At 36.6% G+C, this 18,062-nt stretch overlaps 1 protein-coding gene across 2 annotated transcripts in view; it reads right to left on the bottom strand.

Moving 5' to 3' along the window:
• Nucleotides 1-14,513: 14,513 nt before the first annotated feature.
• Nucleotides 14,514-18,062, bottom strand: part of sema3aa (sema domain, immunoglobulin domain (Ig), short basic domain, secreted, (semaphorin) 3Aa) — a 41,492-nt gene continuing 37,943 nt past the window's right edge. For both annotated transcript variants that reach the window (XM_067391756.1, XM_067391757.1), the window contains one exon: nucleotides 14,514-17,225. In XM_067391756.1, coding sequence (XP_067247857.1) covers nucleotides 16,503-17,225 — 723 coding nt within the window. In that variant the 3' untranslated portion in view covers nucleotides 14,514-16,502. The remainder of the gene's footprint in view (nucleotides 17,226-18,062) is intronic.

The following is an 18,062-nucleotide window of genomic DNA, read 5'->3' as shown; positions in this document are numbered from 1 at the left end:
GACAGCGTCGGTATCCGCAGTTGTTTTGGATGCATGGCGTTTTATTTCTCCATTTTACTCGAGGGTCTCTGTAGCGTTAACGCACATCCCGAGATCAGAGCATCTCCGTGCGGGTGTAGGTCTAGAGTTGTGCGCCTCCCTCCTCCATCCATCCATCCATCCAACGCGCATGTCCCGCCCCTCACAGGTGATCATAAGACGTCGCCGTAGGAAAAAACGGAATTAAAGGGACAAAGCGCCTTAGAATTAACAAATCTTCTCATAATTATCCTGTTTATTTTGCTTTCAAGTCGAGCCAATAATTCCTAATTAGCGATCTGATTTGGTGGAGAGCAACCGGGTTTGTAGTAACAAGACGTGCACTAAAGCAAGCATGTTACACACTGTTATTTGTAAATATTGTTAATTGAATGTTTGACAGATTACATATCCATAAAAGTTTTTTTTTTTTTTTCAATGTTAAGATTATGTTTTTATTATTTATAGAAAGGGGAAAATGGAGGTTGTTTACTGGCATGTTCCTTTATGACAACAAACTGGAAAAAAGCACAAACTACAAGAAAATAAGATCAGTATACCGGTGGCTAACATGTTATGGTCTAAAATGAGTCTTCACTTTAGGCTACTGTTACTTTCAAATTATCAGCACTGTATTTGATATTGTAGCATTATTATAAGTGTCCCTTTGGCTCTTAATTTTTAGCCCTCGGCTCTTTTACTTTGGTGACAGTTGCACCCTTTTAAAGTTGCTTCGAGAATAAGATAATAGTTGCGTTAGTGACAGCTGCAGATACAAAGTTGTAAAATAAAGTTTAAACAGCACTTTATCTTTCATTAATATGGTGCAAAAGATTAAATCACTTGCCATAAGCTTTAGCCATCCCACCACTGCATAGATCACACACTCACGAACACATCCATTCACAAGCTCAGTCATCCTGCTCACAGATCTCCTCCTGAATAGGAATCATGAGTCACTGCATCAATATGTCCATAAGTCATCAATATGTCCTTGGCTCATAGCTTTGCCAAGGGCCTGAAGACAGAAGGAGACACTGAAGGAGCTCATCACCAGTGACTTTGACAGAGGCAGAGGGAGAATCTGCAGGAACACACTGCACACTTTATAGGGGGCTGTATGTCGTGTCAGTGGCATTTGTTCTCAAAATCAAACGACTGAGAGCATAAAACCTAATGGTTTCACAGAGAAACAATATTGTAGACAGGAAGAAGGCTCTAGGATTTTCATTTTGCACCATCAATAGCACGTTATATAAATTGAAACCCAGAAAGCCCCAGACGTGCAACTTAATATTAGTAAGTCTGAGCAGCCTTGAAGAGTGACGGAAGAAATCCTGTCTCCATTAGCAACCTTTATTGATTCCCACTTTTGTGCAGAGATGAAGCTGACTGCAGGATCACTCTCACCAGTGTAACCAGATCAACAAAGCACTGAACAAATCCTGAATAAAACACTATGAGATAAAACATTAGGATGTTATCCAAAGCTGCATTCATGCATTTCTTAAAGTTACAGTTCTTAAACTCTTCATATCAAAAACTTGCAGCAGTCAAATTAAATGCAGAAACACATATATTGAGTCATTCTGAACTTGTGAGAAGACCAAAAAAAGATCATATTTTACAGGAAGCATCAATTTTCATTGCTCAATCTGATATGGAGATGTGATAACCCTAGAATCACTGCTGAAATTTAAACCAGAGGTGCTTCAAACACTGTCTGAACCACAGTCTAGCAGGCCCAGACGTTTTGAGCTGTGGTGATTTCCTGATCCTGTTGCCCCCTCCTCTCCCAATCATTTTAAGTGCTTTCTATAGCACTTTGGCAAAAAGACCACAGGGAAAAACCTGAACCATGCAGCTAATTAAGGTCTTCCGGATCTCTTGAAAAAATTTAAAAAAATCACAGACAGGTGTGTAACAGCAGGGTTGGAACCAAACGCAGCAGGAAGGAAGATCTCCAGGAGCAGGACTGAGCATCGATTTATCTTCAGCTATGGTTTTAACAATACAACATCTCTATGGCTGAAACTGATTAGGCAAAGAAAATGAACACTTCCTGTAAAATTCAGATCTATAATTTGTTCATTCACAGAGTTACACAAACCAACACGCTTAATCACTGACTTTACCCCAATGTGTTATTTTAGTATTTATTTATAAATTATTGTTAATATTTTTTTTGTTTTTATATTTTCATTTAAATTTAAGATTTAGCAATTTTGTTATGCACTTTTTTTTTACATATAACTATTTAGCTTTCATTTATATTTATTTCAGTTTTAGCGATTTTAGTACTTCACCTTAAACCTAACTAATTTATATATATTTAAGTTTACAACTGTAAAACCGAACAGTGAAATTAATTGAAATGAGTTCGTTTCACTCAAATAATAATGAAAGTTCATTGTACTTTATAAAAAAGTAGCATGAACTCAAAATTTCATTGTAGTAAGCTGAACTTAATATTACTGAGTTGCAGCAGATTTCTAATTCCCAGCATGCTTTGCGTCAGACTGTATAAGGAAAATAAATGTTAAAATTAAGTGTTATTTTGTGTGTTTTTGCACAAGATTAGCATATGGAGGCACAAGTTAATGTTTAATGTTGTGTTATGTTGGGATTTACAGGGGTTCTGTTATGTTCGTTTTGTAGGGTTACTATCGTGGTGAAGAGTAGAGCCTTTGGTTAAGTTGAGGATGGGCTGCAAAACTTTTAAGACCACATATACTGAATATTGTTTGATTATATACTTGCAATATATACATGAGTGGGGCGAAGCTGAGAACTGTGGGAGTGAAGGGATGCCGGTGACATGATTGTTAATGAGAGACACCTGTGCACCATCTCAGCCCTGCCCCCCTCGTCACAAAAATATGAAATTCTACTAACTTAAAAAAATGAGTTAGTCTACTTAAATGTTTTGAGTATTCTGAACTTATAGAGTTTTTCAGTGTAATATTTATTTATTTTATTTATTTCAGCTTCATTTCAAGACAAAAAAAGTTAATTAAAATAGCTGTAGATTATATAGTATTAGTTTTAGTAAAAACAAAAAAAACAACACTGTGGTACCACATGCATCACTAATAATGAAAATAAAGCAACAGTTTTGCACACACTCCTACAAAATTTGGCCTTTTCATTCAGACACAGAATCAGTCATGCTATGCATGCATCTCATTCCTATAAGAATATCAGATTCCTTTAATTCTGTTTCCGGCTTCCTAATAACCGTTACGTGTTATCCTCTTCACCCTGCTTAAAGGGATAGTTCACCCAAAAATGAAAATTTGATGTTTATCAGCTTACCCCCAGTGCATCCAAGATGTAGGTGACATTTTTTCTTCAGTCGATCACAAATGATGATTTTTAACTACAACCGCTGCCCTCTGTCATTCAAATCATTGCAGTAGATGGGAACTTCATCTATACGAGTGAATAAACCTTGCTTAGACAAATCCAAATGAAACCCTGCGGCTCGTGACGACACATTAATGTCCTAAGACACGAAACGATCGGTTTGTGTGAGAAACCGAACATTATTTATATAATTTTTACCTCTAATACACCACTATGTCCAACTCCGTTCAGCTTCCTGCTAGTGAGGTCAAAAAACGCGTTCTGAAGACGGAAGTGATGTCTCACCCATATACTTCAATGAGCGCGAGACATCACTTCCGTTGTCAGAGCGCGATCAGACCTCACTAGCAGGAAGCTGAACGGAGTTGGACATAGTGGTGTATTAGAGGTAAAAAATGATATAAATACTGTTCGGTTTCTCACACAAACCGATCGTTTCGTGTCTTAGGACATTAATGTGTCGTCACGAGCCGCAGGGTTTCATTTGGATTTGTCTAAGCAAGGTTTATTCACTCTTATAGATGAAGTTCCCATCTACTGCAATGATTTGAATGACAGAGGGCAGCGGTTGCAGTTAAAAATCATAATTTGTGATCGACTGAAGAAAAAATGTCACCTACATCTTGGATGCACTGGGGGTAAGCTGATAAATATCAAATTTTCATTTTTGGGTGAACTATCCCTTTAACATCAGAGTGAAGGCTGCATGATGTGACAGGGGGGCTTATTCAGCACAGTCCAGAGCTCCGGGGGGAATTCGTCCTCTGTGCGACCAGCTGTTGTCCCTGGGCTATATCGAGGAGATGGACTCTTATCAAGATCCACAGATGCTCTAACGATCTCCACACATCAATTAATGAGATCAAAGAGCATTAGCGGTAAGTTAAGCTCTCTATCACGACTATCTGCTGTTGGCACCACAATCAGGATAAATACAATGACAGGAGACTCACAGATTACGATTATTTTTGTTAGGGGTGTTGTTCTGCCCTTATTCCCTCTTTTCCTGGCCCTCTTGTCTACAGTGATGAACGGCGGCCCAGAACAGATAGCCTTTCCCACACAGGGCTGATCACTGGAGCGTGCACTAATGACCTTAACGCTCTGAAGCGGAAGTACACACACATACACCACACAGTCCTGTAAATATAGCTACAGAACCTGGACAAACTATAAATATATACAGTGATATTCAAAATTTTTTTTTTTTTTTTGAAAGAATTCTCTCTATCATGCTCACCAAAACTATACTTATTTAATCAAAAACACAATAAAAAAAAAAAAACAGTAATATTATGAAATATTATTATAAAATTCAAATTAATGGCTTCAGGGTCACATGATCCATCAGGAATCATTTTAATATGCTGATATGATGCTCAAACATTTTTAATATTATTAATGTTAATACTTAATGTTTTTGTTGAAACTGTGATATTAGTAGTGCATTGGTAGGGCATCTCCTATATATATAGCCATATATGCTCACCCACCTGTTTTTAACTTCCTGTAGCCCTGTCTCTCTTATGAATACACATACATACTCATATACAAACATTGAAGTCATTGATTATGCTTTACAATGTGTAAGTGTGTGTTGCTGTGCGACATGTATTATATGTATGCCGGTGTATATGGGTGACTTACAGAGCACAGAGAAGCAGAAAAGTGTAACTGAAGCCTGAAACCTAATCACGCACACAGTGCGTTGCTCATTAAAATTGAATATGGGCTTACAGAAAATATGGCTGGCATGACCCTTCAGATGAATATAAAATAGATAAAGCGTCGCCAATAAAAGTTACATACAGGTTATGAGATTCATATGAGCCATGACTAATCTACAAAACAAGACAGTGTTGTGGTTTTGATACATACATGAACAGTAATTTCTACCTATGAACTCAATAGTATTCATGTCCAGACAATATACAGTGCATACATATACACTCACTGAAAAACACAAAAACAAGACAGGTGTCAAGAGTTATAAGTGCTGCTGAGTTGCAAGAGGAAGTGAGAAAAGAGATTTAAAAACTGGATCCAGAGCAAAGGGTCACATACCTGCACTACCAGCTGACTGTCTGTTGTTGGCTGTAGTACTCGAGAGTGGACAGATCCTTGTGCACTTTGTTCCCTGGGGACAACGCTTCATTTGTGGTATTTTAGCCTTCTTGATCTCCACATCCTTCTTAAGACAGTCTGCATGTGCCTAATTCCACCCTTAACACCCTGTTTTCCCTCCCAATGAGCACTAATAAATGTCTGGCTAAAAATACACTCTTAAAGGGACGGTGTATCTCACCTCTCAGGCTACACCCTGCAACAGCCTTGGCAGGAGGCACACCCCTTTAATTTACACACACTTCTAATCAGCTTTCTTATGGGATATTGGCCAATCGCAGCGTCTGGGATAAGACACACTCACAGAATAAGACATGGGAACATGCACTTACAAGCACAAGTGTATGTACTGGGGTCAAGGCCACACTGGAAATCTGTGACACTAGATATAATTTAAATAACTCAAGACACATTAGTATAGTAAAATGAATAAGGAAAAATGAAGATCAAATTGTTATGATGATAATATAATTAATAATATAACAGTGATATGTAAGTATTATTCCAGTCTTCAGTGTCACATGATCCTTCAGAAATCATTCTAATATGCTGATTTGCTGCGCAAGAAACATTTCTTATTATTATCAATGTTGGAAACTGATATTTTTTTCATAATTCTTTAATGACTAGAAAGTAAAAAATAAACAGCATTTATTTAATGCATTTATTTTATGTGCCTTTGCTGAATGCAAGTATTAATTTCTTTCTTTCTTTCTTTCTTTCTTTCTTTCTTTCTTTCTTTCTTTCTTTCTTTCTTTCTTTCTTTCTTTCTTTCTTTCTTTCTTTCTTTCTTTCTTTCTTTCTTTCTTTCTTCTTTTTAAATCTTACTTAACCCAAACTTTTTAATGGCAGTGTTTCATGATTTCCACACACACACACACACACAAAGAAAGAAAAGAAAAAAAGAAAAAGAAAATCAGCAAAAACTGTTTTCAACATTGATAATAATAAGACATTATCTTAGAATGAGTTCTGAACGATCATGTGTCACTGAAGACTGGAGTAATGATGCTAAAAATTCAGCTTTGATCGCAGGAATAAATTATATTTTAACAAATAATCACACAGAAACAAGTTCCTTTAAATGGTAATAATATTTCACAATATTACTGTTTTTACTGTATTTTTGATTAAATAAATGCAGCCTTAGTGAGCAGACGAGACTTCTTTTAAAAACATTAAAAAACCTTAATGTCCAAAATTTTGAATGGTACTGTGTTTGTGTGTGTGTGTATATATATATTATATATATATATATATATATATATATATATATATATATATATATATATATATATATATATATATATATATATATATATATATATATATATATATATCCAGTTTGTTTAATTTTCTTAATATAATTTCTGATTTTTCTTCATTTAATTACTTTATTATTATTATTATTTTAAAATATTTTAATAATGAAGCAATAAAATATTATGCTAGTATTTGTTGTACACTCATTAATTTATGCTGATTTAAATTAAAAAAATATGGTCTGTATTACAATAATACAAATCAAATAAAAATGACTATTTTACACAGGAAATATTGCTATAAATGTCTTACCTTAAAACAATGACACAGGCATGAGTTGTTGTACTGCTGGACTCCTGTAAAACCAATACCCCTGTTGTATTACAGATTGTTTTGGTAGTGGTATTTGTGAATAAACTATGATAATAATATTGTCATGTTATTAAACAATTGTCAGCATAAATTGACATTGTTAAAAGACATTATCAATGACAGTTTAACCTCTCTAGGCTTACGTTTAACAACACAGCTTTGCCAAATCATTACATAATAAGGCTCAGAGTAGCTCTTATTCCGTGTGTGAGTTGGGAGGCGAACTGGGGTGGGTGTTTTCTTCAGTCCAGAGTCAGATTAGGGTAAACGTCTATTGTTTGTGAAGGACATACTGTCACTTTCTCTTTTAATTGGATCTTCAGGTTGTTTCTGAGAGTATGACTTTCTTTCTTCAGTGGAGCACAAAAGATGTTTTGAAGACCGTTGCACAATTTTTTTAATAAGCGTCATGCACCAATGAGATTTTAAGTGAATAATGATTGTAATTTTGGTCCGTTTCACGCACAAAATTCATATGGGCTACTATTCAGGTTCTTTTATGGTGCAGTTTGTTCTTTTTGCAGCTTGACAGTCCCTAGTTACTGCAGCATAAACATTCAAAAAAATGTCTGCTTTTATGCACCATGGAATAAAGAAAGTCATACACAATATCAAACATGAGGGTGAGAAAATTAAGCTTCCTTTTTCTTTCAGACTTGGGTTCCTAAAAATGAAAAGCAAATCAAGGTTTGTAACAAATGGGACCAAGAAGATTACGAAGTGAAAATTATTCAGACTGTTGAATAGTAAAAAGGCATCTTATTCTAACGAATGCAAATTGTAGGTGATATCGCCTCAATCGTGCTCTAAGGGTGCCTCGAAGCTGTAAATGAGAGCAACAGAGAAGGATATAAGGAGGAAGGAAAGGATGTATAGAGCGGGTGAAGGAAGGAAGGAGGGGGAGGGAGAGAGGGAAATTCATTAGGTGTGGTGAAGTGTACCATTCTCATCAAGGACAGAGCTCATTTTAACTCCATAATGAGCCTGAGATTAGGGGCTAAGGGGGGTTATGCCTGGTGACTGACTGCTGACTTCATCACTTGTGCCGTGATGCTAAATATAAATGCACTGTTTTGAACCGAGGCAGCAGGGAGTCTTTTTTATTATGTAGTAAAAATAAAAATGTACCTTCTTGTCAAACACTTTATGGCTGCTGTTCTGACTCCTTGTGATTATCAGGCCACTAGGGTATATTGTTTCTATAGTTACCTTGCATACCTGTTCACCTGGGGGAATGAAATTGTGGGCTGTTTAAGACACTATTCAGATGCTGTATTGTTCATGCCAGGCCAGTAGTTGGCGATGTCACTTTGTAAAGAAAAACTATAGACCTACAGTGGCATGCGAAAGTTTGGGAACCCATTGCAGAATCTGTGAAAATGTGAATAAGTTTAACAAAATAAGAGAGATCATACAAAATGCATGTTATCTTTTATTTAGTACTGTCCTGAGTAAGACATTTTACAAAAAAATATGTTTATATATAGTCCACAAGACAAAAAAAAAAAATTGCTGAATTTATTAAAAAGTTTGGGAGCCATTGGTTCCTAATACAGTGTGTGGTTACCTAGATGATCTACAACTGCTCTTTTGTTTTGTGATGGTTGTTCATGAATCCCTTGTTTGTCCTGAGCAGTTAAACTGAGCTCTGTTCTTCAGAAAAATCCTCCGGGTTCACCAGATTTGTCAGATTTCCAGCATTTTTTGCATATTTGAACCCTTTCCAGCAGTGACTGAATGATTTTGAGATCCATCTTTTCACACTTAAGAACTGAGGGACTCAAACACATCTATTAAAAAAGGTTCAAACATTCACTGATGCTCCAGAAGGAAACACAATGCATTTTTTGTCTTGTGGACTATATACAGGTGCTGGTCATATAATTAGAATATCATCAAAAAGTTCATTTTTTTTATTGTAAATTATTTTTAAAAATGAAACTTTCATATATTATAGATTCCCTACATGTAAAGTAAAACATTTCAAAAGTTGTTTTTTTTTTTTTTTTTTTTTTTAATTTTGATGATTAGAGCGTACATCTCATGAAAGTCCAAAATCCAGTATCTCAAAATATTAGAATATTTCCTAAGATCAATCAAAAAATGGATTTTCAAAACAGAAAAGTTCAAGTTCTTTAAAGTATGTTCATTTGTGCACTCAATACTTGGTCGGAAGCACATATTACAGCAAATGACTTGCTCCTAGCACAAATTACAGCATCAGTGAAGTGTGGCATGGAAGTGATCAGCCTGTGGCACTGCTGAGGCACTATTGAGCCTTCAGATTATCTGTATATTGTTGGATCGACTGTTTCTCATCTTTCTCTTGAAAATATCCCATAGATTCAGAGGTCAGTCATGTTGGCTGGCCAATAAAACACAGTAATATCATGGTCAGCAAACCACTTGGAAGTGTTTTTTACACTGTGGGCAGGTGCTAAAGTCCTGCTGGAAAAGGAAATCAGCATCTCCATAAAGCTTGTCAGCAGAGGGAAGCATAAAGTGCTCGAAAATCTCCTGGAAGATGGCTGCATTGACTTTACACTTGATAAAACACAATGGACCGACACCAGCAGACGTCACAGACCCCCAAATCATTACTGACTTCAGAAACTTCCCACTAGACTTCAAGCAGCTTGGATTCTGTGCCTCTCCAGTCTTCCTTCAGACTCTGGGACCATGATTTCAACATGAAATGCAAAATTTACTTTTATCTGAAAAGAGGACTTTCGACCATTGTTCACTGTCCAGTTCTTTTTCTCCTTAGCCCAGGTGTTTCAGAAGTGGCTTGGTAGTCCTTTTCCTGAAGATGTCTGAGTGTGGTGACTCTTGATGCGCTGACTCCGGCTTCATTCTACTCATTGTGAAGCTCTTCCAAGTGTTTGAATCGGCTTTACTTGACAGTATTCTCAAGCTTGTGGTCATCCCTGTTGCTTGTGCACCTTTGCCTACCCAATTTCTTCCTTCTAGTCAACTTTGCATTTAATATGCTTTAATACATCACTCTGTAAACAGCCACCCCATTCAGTAATGACCTTCTGTGACTTACTCTCTTTGTGGAGGGTGTCAATGATTGTCTCCTGGACCATTGCCATGTCAGCAGTCTTCCCCATTAGTGTGGTTTCAAAGAACAAGAGATACCCGGAATTTATACTGTAGGGATGGTCAATATTCTAATATTTTGAGATACTGGATTTTGGACTTTCATGAGCTGTACGCTCTAATCAACAAATTAAAAAAAAAAAAAAAAAAAAAACTTTTGAAATGTTTTACTTTACATGTAGGGAATCTAGAATAAAGGAAAGTTTCATTTTTTAAAATCATTTACAATAAAAAAAATGAAATTTTTCACGATATTCTAATTATATGACCAGCACCTGTATATATAAACATATTTTTTTGCAAAATATCTACTCAGGACAGTACTAAATAAAAAATAACATGCATTTTGTATGATCTCGCTTATTTTGATAAAATTATTCACATTTTCACAGATTCCCAAACTTTCGCATGCCACTGTATAAACCTATCGACTGAACACGTAATACAGCACCATTTTCACAAATTCAAATTTTTGTAGTTTAGGTTTCAAAACCTCGCACTTTGAATCCCGTTTCAAATGTTTGTGTTTTTAGGCCCCCAAAGCGTTGTTGTCCTGTAAATGTAAATGAACGGCCAAAACGCATAAAAAGTTTTCTGTTTTTAGTTGAAAACTGTGTCGTGTAAATGGCCCCTAAATTTATTTGTATTTCAGTTGTAGTTTTAGTGAGGGGGTGTTTACATGACACCATTTTCAACTAAAAACAGAAAACTTTTTATGCGTTTTGGCTATTCATTTACACGACAATGGCGTTTTGGAGGCCTGAAAACGCAAACCTTTGAAAACGGGATTCAGAAAATGTGTTTTGAAAATGATATCGTTATTGTCTCCATGTAAACTACAAAAATGCGAATTTGTGAAAACGTCATGCGTATTACATGTTCAGTCTATAAGCGCATAGTGTTTTTTACAACGTGATATCGCCAACTACTGGCCTGGCATGAATAATACAGCATTTGTAGTCATTCCCTGCATCCCAATGTGCATACTATCCACCCTTAATAGTATTGAAAATTAATAATGTCACATGCTTTTTAGGATGGATAGTATGCACACTGAGACACAGGCATTTTCGTATGTAATGGAAAAATGCAAAGGAAAAACATTTCTGTTTTTAGCACATCAATGTCGTGTAAACGTACCCTAACTTTAGTATTTCAAATTAAACATATCCTATTTATATCAGTTAGTTTCCAAGACAACATTTCTAATTTTTGTTTAAGCTTTTATGGTTATTATCTGATATTTATATTTTATCTCCGCTTTATTTCATTCACTGAAAACAATTTTTAATAGTTTTAGCTTTAATTTATCTCAATAACACTGATTTAGACAACTGTAGATGTGTGTAGGCAGAATTTACTAAGCTAAACTAATTTTCCAGCAATAAATCCATGACAAAAATGTGCACTAGTAATTCCATTTACTTACAGAGAGCAAGAGAGAGACTTTTTGCCTTGGCTCTGACCTGAATCTCCTTTCTACCCAGAATCCTCAGGGCCATGGTGTATGTGTGTGAGTCAGACAATGTGAAGAGACCTCTGATTCATGAGTAGGCAAACACTTACGCACACACGCCTTGTGCGCTCATAAATGTGTGCTTATGACACACAGACCCCCCCCCCCCCACACACACACACACACAAATCTCCAGGATACAGAGTGACACACTTGCTTTCTGAGGACACTTTCGATGAGGCGGAGATGATGGATGTGTCGAGGGCAGCTTCATTCCTGTTGCTCTCATGTGAGTCACAAACACTTACATGCGCACACTCATTTCAGGTCAAACCCTGGACACAGAATAAATGAACAGTGCTTTTAGTGTTTTGATTGAGTGTGGTCTTTTAAAGCAATTTTCCTCTTTTTATGGTAGAGATTTTGAAGAACACAGTAAACAAACTACAAGATATAGAGCTTTGTGTTATTTAGAGTATCTTACAGTACACATTTAATAAAATCCATTCCGAATTCATTGACTGCGAATTAATTCTGAGTTTTGAAAAAAGAGAGGTAGCATCTAGTGCCATCTAGTGGTAATAAGTACGAACTGCGACCTTAAATAACTACATTATGCAGATAGGAAAGTATAATAATTATAAATATATAATTTATATATATATATATATATATATATATATATATATATATATATATATATATATATATATATATATATATAAATTTATAAATAGTCAGCTTATGACTTTATGAACAAGATGTTTTTAAAACTGGTTGTCTTATTTGTGTTCAGCAAGGCATGTTTACAAGACAAAATTATCAAAACCTATTAAATGTGCTGTATTGTTATTTCACAAGTCACACTTTATAATATACAGTGGAAAAAAGCTAAACATCTCCTCTAAATGAGACATTAAAATAAACATTTAGGAACTACACCGTGTAAACGTGAAATTTCTGTTATGGTTTGTCTCACCCTCATGTCACGCGCACGTCTCTTCCACAAAAGTGTCATAAATGCAGTCCGCTATATTTAACACTAGCACTACCGGAATTCTATAACTACTAGAACTGCCAATAGCGGTCATTTTGACTGTTCATAACAGACAGCAGTGAATGTCATTTTTGTCATGTTATATTTACTTCAAAGCTTCTATGGTCATGTTTTATGAAAAATGTGGGGTTATTTAAGCATACATAATATAATATGTTCGTGATATTATTGTGTAAGAGCTACTAGACCTCCCACAAAAGTGCATGCCGCATTTTGCTTTCCGCAATTTGCATCCGGCAAGCTGGAGATCAAAGTTTTTCACCGCAGTTAAAATGTTGTTTTTGAAAGTCAAAATGTCAACAAATATAAAATGAAGCAGAATATTTCGTTAGATAAAAACATATTGTGAATTTTGGAAATGATTACATCTGTCTTTATTCAATACATTTTGACTTTTGGAGTTTACAATGCTTTAGCATTATCGGAAATGTTTGGACCACACGAATCGGAAACAATTTTATGCAGCCTCTAATGAAATCTAGAATGAATAAATAGTTCTGTTATATTAGGACAGATAATAAACATCATAACACAAAATTGAAATTTAAATAAGTGTCAGACGAACTGTCAAGAGACCAAGAGACATCGCTCTCTGCTCCTCCATCAGACTCTGCATCATCAATGTTCTCAAGCAAGGATAAAACCTCAGTGACAGTCATTTTCTTTCTTGTTGCCATTTTGACGGTAAAGCTAAGTTTTAGCTTAGCAAAAGCATACAAAACTGCCAGAGAAAGGTTGCTAGGCAACAGCTACGCACATCTTTAACGGCGGGAAAAAGCGCTGAGGAGATACAACGCCTGTAATATGTGCGGTCAAATTGACCGCTATGGCCATTCAAGGTAGAAATACTCAGAACTCTTTTGTGTTTTGTAATTTTAATAAAATAACAATGTTAAAATAAAATTTACATTAATTTAAGAAAAGTCATGGAACTGTAGTTATATGGGTTTTATTTCAACAAAGTTATTACATTGCAAATCTTTAAAACGGTCAAAATGACTGCCTTGGTAGTTCTAGTGTTAAGGTCTTCTAAAGTCATATGATAGCTTTGTATTAGGAACAGTCCGAAATTTAAGTCTTTATTTACAGAAAATAACTTCTTTCGTCCAACTTCCGTATTATGAGCTACGCCAGAACAAATTAAATTTAAGCATATTTTCTTTCGCCCCGCCTACTTTTCCTAATATGGTTGCAAACGGACGCTGTGTATGTCCCAAATCTTTCACTCATTCGCTATTTCCAGTAGCCTACAGAGAATGAAAATTGTTCACTCTGAATTTGGATAAGGGAACGATTTCGGACACAAAACTTGGGATTCATATACTATCACTTCATACAGTAATACAAGATCTTAGACTAGATCGTTCTGGGATCTGACATGTTAAAGGTTATTTCATTACACCTTTAATTTATTAGGCTATTAATCTACAAAAATGTTGATGCTGGAAAGGTGATGCAGAAGAACCTTCAGTTTATCAAGCCAAAAAACAAATCAGCTAGATCTTTCTGGAGATACAGATGACATACTCACTTTTAAAATGAGTAAATTAGTCATTTTCTGTTGGCATACACTGGTTATATTTATTACATTTTCTATCAATTTCACATGGCCATATCTGAGACACTTCACAAAGGTCAAGTCCAGCTTGGGTTATTGTAGCTTCCATCAGGCAACAGTTTTTTTTTTTTTTTTGGAAAAAAATCTGACTAAATAACTAACAAATGTATAGTTAAAGATGAAAAGCTCCTAGAATATGCTGCAACAACATTACATTAAGAAAAAATAAAATAAATAAATCATCAGAATACACACGTTAACACGTGTGTTATATGAAAACTTGCCAATGCCCCAAAGTTGGCTACTCAAGTAATTATTGTGATTATTTAAAAAAATAAGACTGTAAACTACATGTTAACCTCACCTCTCACCAAACACAATATGAGAGTCAACAACTTTCACCACTAGGCTACAAATACTGCCAGAAACACATCAAAGAAATATACAAATAATCCACCCACGACCACCCTGAAATTATAGAGGAAATATTTATTTAGACAACCAAATGCATGCCAGAAACACCAATTTTACATAACTGACAGCTCCCTTCTCCTCCCTTGCTGCACCAGCCAGCTCCAAATCAACTCCATCTGGGGCAGGGAGTGGACGGGAGAGCCATCTGGTGGATATACCTCTGTATTGCATTGAAATGACAATTGCAGAAAAGTGGGGGGAAACCTGTATGCGTGAAAAGACCATGGACTTATAATACATAAAAAGGGACAGAGTATGTCTAGATGGTGTAATCTTTGCAAATGGCAAAAATATTCACATCTCGTACATCTTGCATGGCACAGAAATGACCTCTCGCACGACACACTGACAATAAAAATAAAGATGCACAAAGGCAGAATTCACATGCAGTGTGTTCTCAACGGCATCTAACCAGACCTAAACCCACACATTTTTTTAGGGAGATTCACAGCTAATCATTGGACATGATTTATTATTTCTTGTTAGTTTTGCACAATGAATGAAGTTAATACAAGAAAGACCTAAAGATAACCTTAAGAGACAGAAAAAAGAAAGAAGAGAACACAAGAAAACTGTAAAAATGAGTTAAAAAGATACAGAGGAGATCTGAAAACAGCCTCATCTGCAAACACTCAACAAGAATCTTAGCCTAAAAACAAATAATTGGTCCGTCTATGGGTACTGTGGCCCGTCAGCCACACTTACAACTGAATAGAAAAAAATAATATCAAAAATAAATGCAACCCTTTGAACAATAAACAATAACCAGCAATAAATAATCAAGTGGTGTTCCGCTGTATATATATGTACACATATACTAAGGTCACTCAGCATTCAGCCTAACATAGACTGATTTAGCAAATTAATGACGTAAACGTATGAAATATGAGTAATAATAATTTAGAAATACACTACAGACATTATGGAAATATCTAAAAGATGTTCTTTCATTTTTACGCAACCGACATTTAGAACGATCATCTATACGGCTGTAATCTGCAGATAGTTCGACTACGCAACTGGATTGGAAGAGCTTATTCATTCAACTCATGCACATTGTATTTGAAACCTAAATTTTGGCAGAAATGGTCACCGCAGTTAGGCTTTTTTTTAGTCGGTCAGGCCCACTTGATTATCTGAAACAATTAACACGAACATCAAAACGCTTCTGAGGATCAGAGGTTAGACAAGCTGTTACTAAGGCATGCCTTATTTTCACCTTTGACCGACTGTGTCCATAATTACTTAGTGTTGTTCTATGTACAGTACAATGCTTGCTCATATATTACAGTCTTTACAAATCAGAGCAACTGGCTTCCAGTTTTCCAGGTGCCAAATTCGCTCCACCACGTCTTTTTTTTCCACAATCACAGACCGTATTTTGTCATGTCGACAAATAAGTTTGCATCTTCTTTTCCCGTTGGCACTATCCCTTCTTATCACAAAGGTTTTTTGGCAAACGACTGTCTTAGATGAAAACCATCACGTGTATGACATCGGATCTGTAACACTAGTAGTGTAAAAAGTCTTTGCTGTCACATCACAACAACAAAGTGAATGTGCTTTCCCTGGTGAACAAGTGACATGAGCAGGATTCCAGTTGAGTTCACCGTTTTTGAGTTTTGTGCTATCGATTATGGCTGCACTGCACGTATGTCTGTTGTATGAGTGACTGATGCAGATGTTTACAAGTGTATATGGTTGTGTACATCTCACACGCTGCGGGGTGGTCTCTGCTGTTCGTGGGTCCTGCGGTTGCGCCCCCTCTTGTTCTCCTGGAGCTGTTTCCACTTGGCTGTGTTAGGAGGTCCTCTCTGAGGGGTCTGGGTACCTCTTTTCCCCTGGTTCGGCTGTGCTCTTTGGCTCTCGGGAGCACTCGGGACCTTCTGAGTGTCCGGTTTGATGCTTTGGCTCTCTGTGCTCACGGTACTTCCCGGGACTTGGCTTCTCTGCAAGCCGGTGGACTTGGGAAGAATCTGAACACTCGGGTGGTTCGGCACTTTGGGTGTGTTTTGGGCTCTCTGCGTTGGGTTTTGCAAGCCCTGAGCCGTCGTTTGAGAGGTTTTCTCTGTTTTTGTACCCACACCTGCTCCGGCGTTGACTTTGGGGGCTTTTTTCCCCTTTGGCTTCTTCTCTCGCTTCCAAACCCGCTCGCAGAACTCGTCCACGCTGTTGAGATCTGGGTGCTCTAGAAGGCTCATGAAATCCCGGTACCAGAGTTTGTGTTTTGGAGAGGGATCCTTATCGTTGGCTCCCGCCCGGAGAAGCAGCTCGCCCACACGCTGAGATGGGATGACCTGGAGATTAATACGCCGCAGGGGCTGGATGAAGCCGTGCTCTACGGCGTGGCAGTGGTACACTCCTGAATCAGTCTGGGTTAGACTTCGGATCAGCAAACCTTGGCCCGTAAGACTCACTCTTTCATCAATCACAATCTGACATGGAGAAAAAGAGATTAAAGGATTAGTTCACTTCAGAATTCAAATTTCCTGATAATTTACTCACCCCTATGCCATCCAAGATGTCCATGTCTTTCTTTCTTCAGTGGAAAAGAGATTATGGTTTTTGAGGAAAACATTACAGGATTTTTCTCCATATAGTGGACTTCAATAGGGTACAACAGGTTGAAGGTCCAAATCGCAGTTTAAATGCAGCTTCAAAGGGCTCTACACGATCCCAGACGAGGGTCTTATCTAGCGAAACGATCAGTAATTTTCTAAAAAAAAAAAAAAAAATTATATATATATATATATATATATATATATACATATACACTTTTCAACCACAAATGCTCGTCTTGCACTAGGTCTGCGATGCGCCACGCATTATGTTATCACGTTGGAAAGGTCACACGTGACGTAGGTGGAAATACCGACCCAGTGTTTCAAAAAACATCCAGTATACGTACACGAAAGGACCATTTTAAACAATAACTAACACAAAGACATATAAATATGTGTCATTCAACATACAACAACTTTTGAATGGTCCTCCTTCTCCTTCTTGTAAACACTGGGTCGGTACTTCCGTCACGTGTGAGCTTTCCAACGTTATTACGATATAAGAGCTAGTGCAAGACGTCATTTGTGGTTAAAAAGTATATACTTTTTTTTTTTTTTTTAGAAAATGGTCGATCGTTTTGCTAGATAAGACCCTTATTCCTCGGCTGGGATCGTGTAGAACCCTTTGAAGCTGCATTGAAATTGCAATTTGGACGTTCAACCCGCTGAACCCCATTGAAGTGCGCTATATGGACAAAAATCCTGGAATGT

Source organism: Chanodichthys erythropterus, chromosome 8 (assembly GCF_024489055.1).
Source record: "Chanodichthys erythropterus isolate Z2021 chromosome 8, ASM2448905v1, whole genome shotgun sequence".
NCBI lineage: Eukaryota > Metazoa > Chordata > Actinopteri > Cypriniformes > Xenocyprididae > Chanodichthys > Chanodichthys erythropterus.
Note: the sequence above shows the minus strand (reverse complement) of the source record. Positions and strands in the feature narration are given on the sequence as shown.